Raw genomic sequence first — 15,897 nt, 5'->3', positions numbered from 1 at the left:
TAAAAAAGGTTCCAGTTCAGTAAATAAATTTAGCCTCACAATGAAAGAATGAACGAACGAACGAAAGAATGAATGAATAAACGAATAAATAAATAAATAAATAATGGACTCGTAATAAATCTTAAAATGTTTAAAAAAGTTTTAGATCAGTTCAGTCAAAAATCTAGACCTACATTGACATAAAACGTAAACAATAAAAACACCACATCAGTAATTAACAAATAATGAATCCAATAAAAGTCTTTGACAAATGTAGCCTAAAAATACAAACTAAAACTAATAAATAAACAAATATAAATAAATTCAATACATAAATAAAAAGATTGATCAGAGTCATTTAAATAACAACAAATCCTATCCAGTTGTGCCACAAATCAAGCCTAAAAATAGCAAAGGATTGTATGTAGTGTCACAAAATGTAAAACAACTTAAAGTAAGTCGTGCTATAACATCAGTAAACAACTCATAACTTCACGTGGTAACAGTAAGGCTGGGGTAGTGAAGTGCTTGAGTGTGGTGTATATCTATCTCTATGCTACTTATTTGAGTTTTGACCATTGAAAATGGACGACATAATATTCGACCATGACAACCATATTAGCGAGTACATTTTTTGAGCATATATAATTGGCTAAAAATAATGATCACTGGAATTTTTTACCTTGTTAAAATAATGATCATATCAGTGGCAAAATGTTAATATCAGTCTGGCCCATCAAATATCATCAACAGTAACACCCTCAGTTTCAATCCCAGCTCTACTCACTCGCATTGCGCTCCCCACCACTGGCCTTTCTGCTCTGCTCCTTCATCCTCCTCCTCCTCTTTTCCCTCCTCTCCACCCTCGTCCTCAGACTGGTCCCCCAGCAGGTCAAAGGTGGGGCTGACCCCGTCCACTAGCTCTAGCACAGGGGCAATGCTGTGCCTCCTCTCCTCTGCCGAATCGCCCACTGTGGGCAGCGAAAGGGTGTTACTCACACCCGCTTCAGCCCGGCCCCCACCACGCCCACCACTGACACCGCCAACACCTGTCGGCCCTGAGCCCTCTGGACTGCTGTCACTGGAGTCATGCAGGTCTATAGCCACCGTGCCTGCAGACAGGAATCCACACACAAGATCAACTAAATTTACTATGTTTTCTTCATGATGTATTCATTAAGATGCGAATAAAGGCAGTCAGAGTGGTTTGATGGTGAAGTGGATCACTGTATAAAAACTTACAGACTTGGATTTGTTTACAGTGGTAGTGATAGTAACCAATGCCTACAACTCAATTATAGCTATTTTATCTATTATTCCAAAGCCACCAGTGAACCTCAACCTTCCATCCATCCATCCATTCATCCATCCATTTTCTAAGCCGCTTCTCCATCAGGGTCGCGGGGGGTGCTGGAGGCTATCCCAGCAGTCATTGGGCGGAAGGCAGGATACACACTGGATAGGTCGCCAGTGAACCTCAACCTGTCTTCTGAATTTTCATATGTAACATAATGTATATAATATAATGGTTAGAAATTTGAACAACAAAGTTTGCTTTGGTACCATTTTGCCGTACAATGTGCTGTATGTCACCCTCCACCATGAATAAGTTAAAAAGGGTAAAATCTTTTCTCAAAACAGTCATAAATCATCAGACAGCATATTTGTAACCATTTCATGTAATATCTTTCTGTGAGGGAACTTTTAAAGGCATTAAACACCCAAGACATTTGCTTCCGATCACCACCACTGTGGGCATTTCAGATTCCATAAGATTCTCCAGAATGGAGCATTTCACATGCTTCTTCTTCTTTCGGCCGCTCCCTTTAGGGGTTGCCACAGCGGATCATCTGCCTCCATCTTGCCCTATCTACTGCCTCCTCTACTTTCACACCAACCATCTCCATGTCCACCTTCACTACATCCATAAACCTTCTCTGAGGTCTACCTCTTCTCCTTCTACCCGGCAGCTCCATCTCCAACATTCTTTGCCCAATATATCCACTATTCCTCCTCAACACATGTCCAAACCATCTCAACCTGGCCTCTCTGGCTTTATCTCCAAACTGCTCCACCTTCACTGTCCCTCTGATCTGCTCATTTCTGATCTTGTCCAGCCTTGTCACTCCCAACGAAAATTTCACATGCAGCCATTCTAAAAGACTTTATCTATATCTCTACCACGCATTTATGTGGAACGTTTGAAAAATTTGGTGAAATTCTCCTTTAAGGGAACAGCTTGGCATATATATCAGTTTTCCCCCTTACCCCAAATGTACATATTCATCCAAAACACATTTGCTGTCTGAAGCTTTCCTCTTTAGTTTTGCACGGGGGCTGTGAGGCTAATGTGGCTAACCGGTAATGAACATTTATCAACCAAATAGCACCAAAAACGTTTAAACTACATGATTAAACCATCACATAAAACTGTGCCAAGTTTTTAGACAGTCTCAAATAGGCCTGCGCATGTGGTTTCTTCCACTGACATCTAAACATGGATAAAAAATGGCCAAAAGTCCAAACCATAGCTAAAAACAGTAGCAGCAGCCATCTTGAAACCTGAATTGTGTCCATTTTCAATTAACAGTATGTTATAAAGTGTCAGAAACCACATAAGCACGTCTTTTTGAGATTATTTAACATACCAACAAGGTTGGAGGCAAGTTTAATGATCAACACACACAGTGTGTAATTAGCACAGTGCTAATTAATAGAGAGCTTCATTTACTTGTTAGCTACATCAGCCTCATAACTCCAGCACTAAACTAAAACATGGGTGATTGCTACAGGGCAAGTGGGAAATTGTGTAACTGCAGTCATGTAATATTTAACTCCTTTTTTTTACTACTCATTTACATTTTAGTTGTGTTTTTTATCATTTTCCCCTCAAAACACATGCTAGCTCAACAAGCTCCTTTCAGAATTATGATGTTCTTCAGACACATTAACGCTCTCAGGTCCTTTTTTCTGGCATGTTAGGTAGGAACCTGAAGCTGTGACATCCCAATTAGCCCTGCTGAGGATGATGGTCCTAATTCCTCCACTGTTTGAAGTGGAAATGTGTGCTGCTGGAAGGAAAGACAGGATTCAGTTCCAGGCCCTTTCGCTAGGTGGCATAATTGGACCAGTGGGAGCCTCCATGATATGTTGTGAACCCTGACATCTTTATTATCCTGTCAACCATTTGTCTCTAGCCTTGCCCTGATTCATCCTCCTTATTCATGCGCAGCAACGCTGCACTGTTATTATCTTTCGAAGAAAGTGAGCACTACGAACCAGATATTTCATCTTGAGCTGTCAGTATGTACACAGTGATTCACATGGATAGGATTGAGACATAAGGAGCTCACACTATCATTCAAAAGTTTTATGAACGTTTTTCATAATCTTAAAAGCATCTTGGTCTCTGCATATATGGACATTTTTCAAGAAAAGCAGCCGACCTGGCTCCTCATGAAGATGTTGGAGAGAATGCTAAAGAGTGTCTAGTGCTACATCACAGTATAGTGGGGAATCCAAAGCATTTCCTCCAAATTGTTTTTGGTGCATTAGCATGAATTTGGCAATAAAGGTATTTTTTAATGTAGCTTTAATCATATTTATAATTACAGTCTTGGTATCGTTTTTGGCGTATTCACTTAAGCTAGCCATCAATTGAAAACAGCCAATAGCAATCACGCACAAGTCCATACATTTAGATTGCAAATGTTTTAGTGGCAATTAAGCTTCAGGTAAAAATTCTATTACGATATTAATTACATTAATTATAACAATCATTTAACAGTGTTTTCAGGAGTTACTAAATGTAACAGTACTGCATGTTTGTTTATAGCTAAAGCTATGTAGATAAGAGCGTGTGAGGTTGTGACTGACCCATGCTGGCGATGATGCTGTGTACAGGCAGGCGTGTCAGTCCGTGGTAGATGGTCTGTGGGACACCCCTTGAGTCGCCCCCCGGGCCCCGGTTAGGCTCTCTGTGGCCCCGGACGAAGGCAGAGTTTTCCTCTTTGGAAATGTTGATGTAGAAGCAGGTGTCTGAGGCGCTCATGATGTGGCAGGGCCCGGGGTTCAGCAGAATATTCGCTGTGTCCAGTCTCCGTACGCCAATAAGACACACACCATACCTACCACAGCAGTGCAGCCCCATATTATCCATATACTGTGATATTTTCTTTTAACTTTCTATTTGCAATGTATTTACAATTCTATATATAGGTACTTTTATATACATAAAACACATGGGACATACAGTACTGTGCAAAATTCAGAGACTACAATTCACTCATTTAATTTCTCGTCAAAGCGGCCATGAAGTACAAATGAATCATTTTTGAGTATTTGGGAAAAAAACAGACAATATATTAAACAGAAAATTACACAGAAGTTATGGAATAACTTTTTTGGGAGAAGACTGCATATGTAAATTCCCATATCTAATCTCCACTTCCCATGTCGTTTTTGCAATCCCCATCACTCCATTTCCTCCTTGTTGCTCAACCAAATTTCAGTCCTACTACAGTTATGGAGGTACAACCTTCTAGCTCCAAATAGAAGACACTCAGAACTCTAACCCAAGTTCTCTTCCTTGCCCCTCATAATACCACCATATGGTCTGAACTTGCAAACACTATTTAGTGTACACTCTTATTTATTTACTTTATTGAAGCTTCAGTTTTTCAAAGAAATCTGCAGGGATATTTTTTCACACCTCTAAAGTTCAGTCTTAGAAGCTGGTTGCGTTTACTGATCCTCACGAATACCAAAGACATTTAGTGAGGTTGAAGTTTGGACTCTGGGATCTGAAGCAACAGTGGAGCTTGATATTGTCCTCTGTCTCAAAGATGAAAGCTTTAAAGGTAACACCGCACTATAGGGTACTGTTCACAAGGCTACATGACATCTACACATGCGAGAGAGAGTGAGAGTGTCTGTGGTCTTATGTGCTTCTGTCAGTGATTTTCCATCGCAGACTTTGGGGGTCTACCAGTTCTTGCACAGTTGTCAGGAGTTTTTGTTTTATTTGTACCTTTGAATTATTTAGAAATTTTGGAAAGTTGGAACACCGACTTGCATTTATTTATGCAAGTGAATTATCTGATCTCTAATTTCCTCAATAATATCTCTTTAAAAATGCATAACTTGTATTTAATGGCCATTTTGCTGGGCATTTGAGAAGTTGGTCTCTGATTTTTGCAAAATACTGTGGGTACATATACATACACATACACACACACACACACACACACACACACACACGTATGTATAAAACAAATGTGTGTTTGTGTGTAAATGCTCACTTCTTGTGTGCGTGGAATGAGGCGAAGGTAAAACTCTTGCCCTGGTACTCCCCGAAAAACTTGCTCTCCTCCAGCCGGATGTGGTGCACCTCATTGGCCGAGCAGCGGCGATAGGTGCGCTGCCATTGTTCGGCTGAGTTTGCGCCACCTTCCCTGAGAAATTGCAGATGAACAGGTGGATGACCTTTATGAAGATTCACACTATGATTTTCCGACATTAGCATCAAAGCCCCCTTCAGTGTTAATGGTCACAAGCGCAGCCAAAGGAATCAGCGCAGCTCATGAGTAAATGGATATAATCTTATCAGGGTGAACACGTGCAGCTCACACACCTGCTGGCAGATGTGTGTGTGACGGGGGCCTTGGAATGGTTGGGAGGATGGGAGGGAAATGAAAGACGAAGAGACTGGAGCAGCAGAAAGCAGCAGCGATGAAGAAAAGGGCATTACATAAACGACTGCAGAGATAAATTCACCATTTATGAGTCTCTGCACTGCAGGGCTAGGTGTGTGTGTGTGTGTGTGTGTGTGTGTGTGTGTGTGTGTAATAGTCCATGAGGTTACTGACCTGCTGAGGGGCTGGAAAGCCCCCCCTCGCTGCCTGAAGGATTCTGAAGGTGCTGTTCTGAAAATAAAACATAGATGCACTGTAAGTAATGACCCAGGTTGTTTTAGTCTATATATGTATGATTAAGTGTGAGTTCATGTATTATCTTTATTGATGACCCAATGAGGAATTCAGACACTTGGCTAAAGGACTACATTTGAAGTAAAGGGGGAACAGAGTAAATCCGACACTTCTAATATGCATTCACATGTTTGCGTTTTGGAAAAATTGTTGTTCTGCCCAACTGACAACAGCATGAAGCCAGTGTTACTGGCAGAAATGGATTATCATTCTTTAATTTTTTGATGTGTGATATTGATTTCGTTTAAATGGAACTTTCCACACTGGAAAACAATATCCAGCGTTGCTGTCATCTGTCTACTCCCCAACATATATACGCATCATTAGTATCTAGTAGTCTTGTGGGATCACACATGGTCTTGCAACCAGAATACGCATCTAGGACATCTTGTTAAACTTCTAGCACTGGACTGCGGTGCAGTCGGCTACTAACACACTGAAACCCCCAAATTCCTTTAGCCTATGCTCTTTTAACATCTGCTAAGGAGTATAATTGTTGGACTTGGGAACGTGATGCCATGTCCTATGGTTGTCCTAAGGTTTAGTCAGTCTAGGCTGGTTCTGAATAGTTTTATGAATCTTGCATTCCTATGTCCTTTCCTTGATTCTGTAGCCCAAAAACTTACTAAATAATGGCAGAGCTGACTGGCATCAGAGCAAAGCCAAGGAGAGCAGACAGAAAGTCAGTTTTACTCAGCTATCTGGAAACAGCTCTACTTAAACAGTACATTGAAGGCACTGCAGTGAGTGTTGATAAACACCAAAATCAAGCTCATTTTATAGTCTGCTCATACAGACTTAATGGTATGAATTTTTTAGCTTTATTCAGTGAATTTATTACATCTGGCATCAGTCATCTAAATCTTCACAAACTCACTGTTGTCCAGTTAAAAGGTACATGGTGATAGTATCATTAGCAAAGTCAACATACAGTTGGAATGTTATTTGCCATCCACCTGGAGTTGGTTAAGATGTCTCCTTCTTATCTGATTCACTTTTTTTGCATGACAACCCAACAATAATACAACAATCTCTTTAAGCTCTTGAACCCTGCCAATATGGCGGAACACTCCTACATAGCAGGATAATGTGTCATTGATTCCCAAATGATATAACACAAAAAACAAGCTAACAAACCTATGTTTAGCTAAAGGAATCTTTTTTTACTTGCAAGAGGTACCATCACCCCTGTTCTGAGCTCCACCTTCACAAGGCTCGATTGGTTTAGAACTAATCAAACTGTTCCCACCCTAATAATTCAGCCTTCCCACCCACAATTAGCCTAAACTTTCATATGGTTGTCCCCTGACCTTCTCATTATGTAATCTCGTCTGGCCTCATGAGACAAAGTGTTGAAACATCTTTCCTGCAGAATTTATGTACAGAAAAACGGTATGAGTGATGATATTAGTGCATGTTCTTGTGTTTCTACTCACTGTCCTCTGGAGGAATGAATCAGTAAGGTTATCAGGGTGGATGTCCCTGGGCACACACAGTTGAGGGCTAGCATGGCGTATTTAAACTCTTCTTCACACACTACATGATCTGCATTGGACAAATAAGAACAAACAAATCCAGATTGGCAAGGTCAAAACACACAAGGCATGACGCAATCCTTGGATATTTTTGCAGCAGGTGTTCATACCTACACAGGATAAGAATGAATGATCAGTCGCTTTTATGTCCAAATCGTGACTCTAAAGAGTGAGATTTCCAAGAGGTGCATCATTCAGTGCCTAAATTATTAACAACATAATCTTCAAGGGATATTCCAGCATTTATTATTCTAATCTCTGTCTGCTGCGTCTGTACCATATGCTCAGTTACCATGGATAATTGTGTCAAAAAGAACAAAAAAGAATAGAAAATCTGGGGACTCCCAAGCGGAGCAACATGATAACACTGGGGAGAAAAAATAGATCAAAAAAATGAAAGAAATCATTTAAAAAGGATGGCTTCCCCTTTTGAGTCTTGGTTCCTCTCAACGTTTCGTCTTCTTGCTTTTAGGGAGCTTTTCCTTGCCACTGTCGCCATTGGCGACGCTCATGGGGACTTGGACCCAGATTTTTATAAATAAATAATTTGACTTGACTTGACTTGATAGCTTATTTTAAGAGGGCAAATCAGAATATCAGAAGATATTTCTGAGAAAGTTAATTACAAGACAGTTTACTTAAGAACAAAGAAACTAAGGACAAAGAGAGAACCTAGTTGACCACCAAAGCTGAAGACAGCTCAACGCTATGAGTCTGAAAGTATGTGTAGTTGTCGAGAAGCCCTGACTGAGACATAAGAAGCTGATGGCTCTCAGAATATTGGACTGCCCACTCCAGAGTCTAGACCTCAACTTCACTGAATGTGTTTGGGATTACTTTGCTTATGTGAAGCAGAAAACGCAACTTCTAAGAGTAAAGATGTGGGAAAATATCCCTGCAGATTTCTTGGAGAAACTGAAAGAGTAAACACGATGAATACTGTTAATAATTTTAGAATTCCGTTTCATTTTTAAGGCTTTCTGATATTATGTTTTCTGCTTTTATTTCCCAATGCTGAAGAATAAATAACTTCACTGGCACTGTAATTGTTTGTTGGTGGCTAGAAATAAAGTAAATGAAGGGTGGACTCGTTGGCCCAATCCCATTTCACTACTTAGCCCTCCGTTTTGCACATTCACATCTAGGGTTAGGGTGTCCCGATTTTTCTTGAGATAGAGGGGTAGAGTGAAGTTTTGGGGCTACATAGTTCTCCAAATGGAGGTTTTTCAGAGGCGCACTCCAAACGGAGTGTTCTGGGGGAAAAAAGGAAAACCGGTAAGATGGCTGCACAAGCGACCAAAAACCCCACAAATGTAAGTATTTTCACTGTTAAAACATTACGATAACCTTTGCATTGTCTTAGTTTAATGTTGTTAAATGTATTATAGTCCTTTTATTCAGAACAAACATTAAAAATCACTAGTAGTTTTCTGATGTCTCAGTAACAAGCTAGCTAAATTTTACGTTTAGCCTTAAAAAGTTCAGCAGTACTGATGCCTGAAGAGCCCGAATTTAGCTCCATTTAAGGTGGAAGGGGGAAATTCAAACAAAAAGCTGGTGAATATCTGACTTTAGCTTCATATCACTGAAAAATTAGCGGTTGGCGGTATCAATAATTGTCGTTTCACCCTCTGTGAGAGCATAAGGTGTCACTTAAATGTAAATGTAACTAAAGCCCAGCAGTGAGCAGCTGAACTTTACCCACCTCTGCTATCACTGCTATCACAGAGCAGTGCTAATAGCTCTTAATGAAGTAATGCTCTCTTTAATTTGAGATTTGTTCCAATTCATAGGGGAAAATTTCAACCACTACCCCTTGGTAATGCCAAGGGGCAAGGTGACACTTGAAAACAAGGGGTAGAGGTAAACATAAGAAATGGGATTGGGCCTTTAAATTTTTAAATAGCAATTGCAATATTGTTTTGTAAAATCACAATTAGATATAACCCCCACAAACTATTCAGCACCATCACCAGGTAAATAAAGTAAATAACAAAGGAATATTTTCATGCATTAAATAGAAACCGTGTCCTTGCTGAGACGCAATATAAGCTCCTGCCCGCAGTAACACCCTGCATTTGATCTGTAACGAGCTTTTAAGAAGGGGCCACAGCTTTGTTCTTCCATTAAGGGTACCTGAGATAAAGAGAGGTCAAAATGACCTGCCCTGTCCACCCTCCTCTCACTCCCCTGCCTTTGATGGCTGCCCTCTACTCACACACACACCAAGCCACAGCGTCCACCTTCATTTAAATGCCAGAGAGAAAACGAAAGCAAGAACGGCTGACCGTGAGAACCAAAGGACAATTTGGATGCATTTTATGCACATTTAAATGTTCTTCACACTAATCTATTCCACATCCCTTATTTAATACAGTAGCGCCAGCCTTTAAAACTCTACTCTTGAGTGAAGCCTGAATTACATTCTTCACAAAGGCAAAACATTCAGCGTTCTCTGTAAATTGGTGAAATCTGCGGAGCTGTTTTTGCTTTGAGTACCAGCCGTTTTGCTGCCTTTCAGGGTCAGGATGATTTTATTTTAAAAAGCATTTCTCAGAGCCTCTGGACGCGTTACATAATAAGAGAGAAGAAGCAATAAAAGTCACAGTGAAAGACTGATGAAAAAGAGAGGAAAAACAAGCATAATTGAATGGAAATGGGACCAGCAAAATTGAAATGGTTATAAAATCAAGAGGACTTGTATGAAAGAGCTGTGAGCAATTTTGTGTTCACAACTTAAACAATGGATTGCAAGATTAGTTTCAAATATAGAAAATGTCACTTTTTTCAATAGAAGAGAAAAAATCTCTGCCTTTGTTTTGAGATTTGTGATACAGCTGGCAGATTTCATGGAGGTTGATGTTTGGTTGGTTTTAGCAGGTCTTGGAGGTGTTTTGAGGAGACACAATACACACATTTTCAATTAATAATTACAGTCATAATCAATAATCAACTGCAATAGCAAGGTATATACACTGGCACAGACATTCCATGCTGGCGCATGCTGGCTCGCCGCGACCCTGAGCGCTGTTTATTTTCTTACCGCATCAGCATTTTGCTGTTGCTACATACAGTTGAGGCCATAGCAGATGATGCATGAATTGAAATGTGCAGTCAGTCCTTTATATAAAATCACAATTGCTAATTTCAGTCCACCATTTTTAATTTAACATTACCATCCTAGTCCTTTTTGTAACATTGCATCGTTAATGTGACTTTTGGCTTCTGTTATTGGCCTCTCCATTCATTTTCTGCTTTTGTCAGTGCCACACATTTGGATTTAGCACTCCTTAAAGCAGATTTACCCAAAAACACAAACATTTGAAGTGTGTAAAACATAAATCTTAATTCTTTACTCTCACTGAATGCTAATGAAGGAGCCATTTAAACTTAGTCTTTTATCCATTCACCTGTTTAGCCTGCCATTAGTAAGTTTTAGCCTAGCCATTAAGCAAATAAGTTGCCAACCCCTTAGTTTAACCAAAACCAGGTTCTTGCTTCAACTATCAGTACGGTTGGTGGGCCATGAAGGCAGCATGACAGTCCAATAACAGTGTGACTTGGTTCGTTAACGCACAATTTTGTTGTCGAATTCAGTGAGGTGGTCATAGGTGTATATGATGAGGGTTTTGCAACAGACTCAAACATAGCCAGTCAGGTTTTTGGACTGAAACTAGTAATTTTACAATTCAGTAGAAGCCACTTAATTGGTAAGCCTTACCAATTAACCTCACATCACAATATCATCAAATGTACCTGTATTAGTATTAAAACGACATGAATGGGAAATAACCACATTTTCTTTTTGTACCGTGACACATTTTTAACAGCAAGCTGAGGTTTCATTTGATATTAGCTGAGGGTGTTGAGAGGTGGACGTGAAACATGATATTATTGGTCAGTCTTGTTTTTTCTGATGTAATCAATAATCAATAAATAAGTGCAAATAAATGTAAGCAGTGAATGTTTAGAGGCAGGCAGAAGTTAGAACACCCTGAAAGAAAAACAGTTATTCATATGCAACACAATTAGGCATATTGCTGTTGTTGTTTTTCAGTTTTTGACATAATTTTAAAACATCTGTTGCCCTTCACATGGTGTGTAAATCTCATGGTGAACAGACTAACAGAATTGTCCCAACAACAGCAATTATATATAATTATATAATTAAACATACAGCAGTTTGATATTCATCATTATATCTTACACATTAAATCAGGGAGGTCCTGATCCAATCTGAGGCCTTGGGTCCAGGGATTGTCTACAACAATACCAAGACAATGCCAAGAATACTCTTAAAAATAAAGGTTCTTAACTGGTTCTTACTTTGGATGTATGTTCTAGGTAGAGGCACAGTGTTAGGGCACGCACTTGCATCAACGTCTGTGTTTTGGTGGTTCACCTCAGCGCCTCATGTTATTAATGAATGCATAACTGACTGATTCCAAGTCCTGCTCATTTCAAAGGCATATTCATTTTTAATGAACATGCACGCATCACCAATGACGCCCTGCCATTCAGCACCGCTCTACATCTCCTGCGTGATGCTTCTCGCCTGGTCTTCACTATCCAATCATTGCTCAGCAATCTTTGCTATTCATTATTACTCTGGTCCAACTTTCAGTTTGTAGCTGATTCCATGAATCTGTTTTGAATTTTAAGCAATTTGAAGACATGGTCATACGAGAGGCTTGTGAAAGACACCTGATACCCTGACAGAGTGTTTTATTCTCTACAGTCGTTTCATTTATAGTTTTAGCAGTGTCTGAATATGATGAGCTTTAGGCCTTTCATGCTGTATTTACCTTTGCTGCTGTAGTGGTTAACAGCCTATGCTGTCTTACACTTTAAATATGTTAATAGTATAATAATGGGATCAACAGGAAATGGGCAGGTTGTCCTTAAGATGACTCTCTCTCATTCTATGGAGAAGATGATGATTTGAATGCCATTAGGCCACCATGGTAATTATGTTCTTTTCACCATAGTTTGATTACTACAGATTGCCAGTGAACTGCTATGAGTCCCTTATATTATGTGTTTTCTTAAGGCTTCTACATCTCATTTACAACAACTGAAGGGTCTTTAGGGAACTAAAAGTGGGTCATTTATGGCATCATTCAAAAGAACCTTTTTAAGCACTTTTAATAGTATGATTGTGTATTAATGAATAAATGAAGAAATAAATTCTGAAATGCAATTATGTAAAATGAAATTATATGAACACTCTCTGACTGCCTGTTCTGTGCATTTGGCTGAAATAATTGTTTAAAGTGACATTTCAGTGAAGTAGTGGGGCCTCAAAAGTGGGGGTGTTCCATTTTCAGAGATGAAGTAGTCAGAAGTCAGGTGGAAATGCTGCGAGCTGCTGCACTCCAGCCTTGTGAAGTATTTCAGAAAAGAAAAGCAGATTGGACATGGCTCTGTAATTTTGCTGCTGCTTCGGGTCAAGATTTGACTTTTTCCAAATGGAGTTTTAAGTAAACAACATGTCTAAGTGCTTTGGGTACAGAGCTGACATTAAAGAGAAATATGTGGCTTCAGAGTGGCTGAAAGTAGAACAGGGAGCAATTACGTACATTTTGTAGTGATGAAGTTGGGGATACAGTGGAACGCCTTCGCAGACAGAACAAGTCCAGACAGCCAAGAACAGGCTTAGACATCTCCACTGAACAGTGACGGAGTGTAACTGTTGCATAGCAGTGACAACTGGAGAGGAACTTCGAGTTTTCAGAATGTCATGAAACTGGAGCTGCTGTACAAGAATGTGCTGCTATATTTAATAATGCCTTCTCACACTCTGAAAGTCCTGGCGTGCCAAGATCGAAGTCTGAAGTTTGCTTCTTCAGCAATGGATCTATGAGACTCATATAGCTAACAAGTCACGGAAGCTTATATCATATTAATTAGCACTGTGCAACCTGCATGCCTAAATCACAATGACTCTTACACACATGCTTTTTTGGTTTCTGACACTGTATGGCATGAAATGGACAACAGCACAGACGTATAGAAGTTAATGTGACCAGATTTTTTTCCAAGTAATTGTGAACAATGTCTATTGGTCTGGTTACCATGAAATTTTTAAACAATAAAAAGAGAGACGAGTTTTCTTTAAAATGTTTAGATAATATTTGGAGAAATTGCTTACCATATACTGACATAAGAATTTAAGTAAAAGTGTATTTACAAAACATATGGGGCAAACTTTATGGCACACTTAAAGAATATTTTATGTAAAAAAAGGAAATTTGCATATTGCTCCTAGTCTCCTGGAATTCTACTGTTATAAATGAGTATTTCCTGTTTCCCTGGACTATAAATATGCAGGTACACACCTGTAAAATCCCTTTTCATCCATCAAGATAAACATAACCAAAGAGCTGTCAACTCAACATAAGATAAGACAGATAGTCCCAGGTTGAAACTGGGGATTTCCACATTTGCACAAAATCATCACAATTACCGAAAAAGACTGCATATAATGAAGAGCCTCTCAGACCCTCTGTCAAATATGGTGTCAGTTCATTGATTCTTTGGGGCTCCTAGTATCACAGGGGGTCCAGGGGTATGAATTCCACTAAATACCAAGAGAAATTAGCCTAAAATCTGTCTGCCTCTGCTAGAAGGCTGTGGGTGGATTTTTCATCAGGATAATGACCCCAAACACACATCAAAATCCACACAGAAATGGCTGCAATGTTTTGCAATGGTCCTCTTAGTCTCTAGATTTGAATGCAACTGAAAGCAAAAGAAGACCCAAGAATATCAAGGAACTGGAAATTATGAACGGGGTGCCAAATTTGAAATTTAATAAAATTGTTACAGAAGAAAACTTTTTTCTTGTTGTTCCAAAATACAGTGTAAAAAGCAAAGTATGCAGGTTACCCATTTCCTTAACCTTGAAATGTCACTCACATATGTGTTTTTTACTATACTGATTTTAGCTCAGGTGCCAATAATTCTGGAGTTGACTGTAGTTGGTGGCAATCAGGCTCAGAGACTACTAGTACTACTACTACTAAATCCAGAAGTGTCATAAAATCTATGGGCTGTTTTTCCCAACACAGAGTACTTAACATGCTTGCCAAAGGGTTCTGCTAAAAGCGTGGCTCATATTGTGGTTGTGCCCTGTGGAGTCATTTGTCCAGAGTTTGAATCCCTGCCTCGTTCACAACCTACATGACATTATTTGTTTGAAAGAAATGATAGACATCCCTAAAGAAAGGGTGCTTATTCCACAGCAGCGACTCTATTAATCTTGAAAACACTGTATCATCTGGAAATCAAAGCTATTTAATCCTTAAAAGTCTAGCATTATGAGTGTTGTTTGACATAGTTTACTCATTTATATCCATACTCAAAAATATCCAGCCACAGTGTCCTGTGGGCAGCGTCCTGTGACCACTGATGAAGGACTAGAGGATGACCAACACAAACTGTGCAGCAACACAGGAGTACTGCTGGAGTCTTTTCACAGTCCACTGAATTAGACACTCCCACCTTGTTGATCCACCTTTTAAACTCAGAGACAGTAGCTCATACAGCCCACAGGCGCTGCTGGCTGGATATTTTTGGTTGGTGGACTATTCTCAGTCCAGCAGAGACACTGAGGTGTTTAAAAACTCCAGCAGCACTGCTGTGTCTGATCCACTCGTACCAGCACAACACACACTTACATACCACTGCAGAGCTGAGACTGGTCCACTATCCAAATAATATCTGCTCTGTGGTGGGCCTGTGGGGGTCCTGACCACTGAAGAACAGGGTGAAAGGGGGCTAACAAAATATGCAGAGAAACAGATGGACTACAGTCTGTAATTGTAGAACTATGAAGTGCTTCTATATGGTAAATGGAGTTGATATTATGGATAATATGTGTAAATCCAAGGGGTACCTAATGAAGTATGTAATGTAAATATAAACAGCTTCAGCTTATAAAGAGGCACCCACATGCAACCACATTCAAAATAGCTTCCCTCCTGCAGATTTGAGTCTTATCCTCCAAATGCCAGTCAATGAAACTTCAGTAGGCTCTAATGAAACTGTGCTACGGTGCTCCAAGATGGCATGCTACGTTACATCGGAATCCTTAGCATATGATAGTGCACTGGACTGTGACTGCTTGTAGGGGTTTTACAGACTAGTTGACATTACTGATCAGCGATGATGCTTTAAGCTTGATGTCCATGTTGCTGATCATGTGATTATGTCACTAAAAACATAGACACCTCAGAAAAGACAACAGATGAGGAGCCTGGTGATTTCAAGGTCCGTATCTCCATTTTCCTGAAGGCTAGCAATGCAATTCAGGACTCACTGGAAAGGGCACGTCACGCTTTACTGACCTTTGGAGTTTGGCTTTGTTCTCCGCCGATCCACAGTGCTTCAAAATC

General features: G+C 39.8%; 1 protein-coding gene across 2 annotated transcripts in view; it reads right to left on the bottom strand.

Annotated features, from left to right (window-relative positions):
* The window catches only part of LOC108429693 (potassium channel subfamily T member 2), a 162,667-nt gene that overhangs the window by 21,168 nt on the left and 125,602 nt on the right, over positions 1-15,897 (bottom strand). For both annotated transcript variants that reach the window (XM_037539830.1, XM_017701638.2), the window contains exons 15-19: positions 7,403-7,511; positions 5,847-5,903; positions 5,280-5,432; positions 3,856-4,106; positions 767-1,091 (exon numbers count right to left, since the gene is read on the bottom strand). In XM_037539830.1, coding sequence (XP_037395727.1) covers positions 767-1,091; positions 3,856-4,106; positions 5,280-5,432; positions 5,847-5,903; positions 7,403-7,511 — 895 coding nt within the window. The remainder of the gene's footprint in view (positions 1-766; positions 1,092-3,855; positions 4,107-5,279; positions 5,433-5,846; positions 5,904-7,402; positions 7,512-15,897) is intronic.

Source organism: Pygocentrus nattereri, chromosome 1 (genome assembly GCF_015220715.1).
Source record: "Pygocentrus nattereri isolate fPygNat1 chromosome 1, fPygNat1.pri, whole genome shotgun sequence".
Classification (NCBI taxonomy): domain Eukaryota; kingdom Metazoa; phylum Chordata; class Actinopteri; order Characiformes; family Serrasalmidae; genus Pygocentrus; species Pygocentrus nattereri.
The sequence above is the reverse complement of the archived record's forward strand: the minus strand, read 5'-3'. Positions and strand labels throughout refer to the sequence as shown.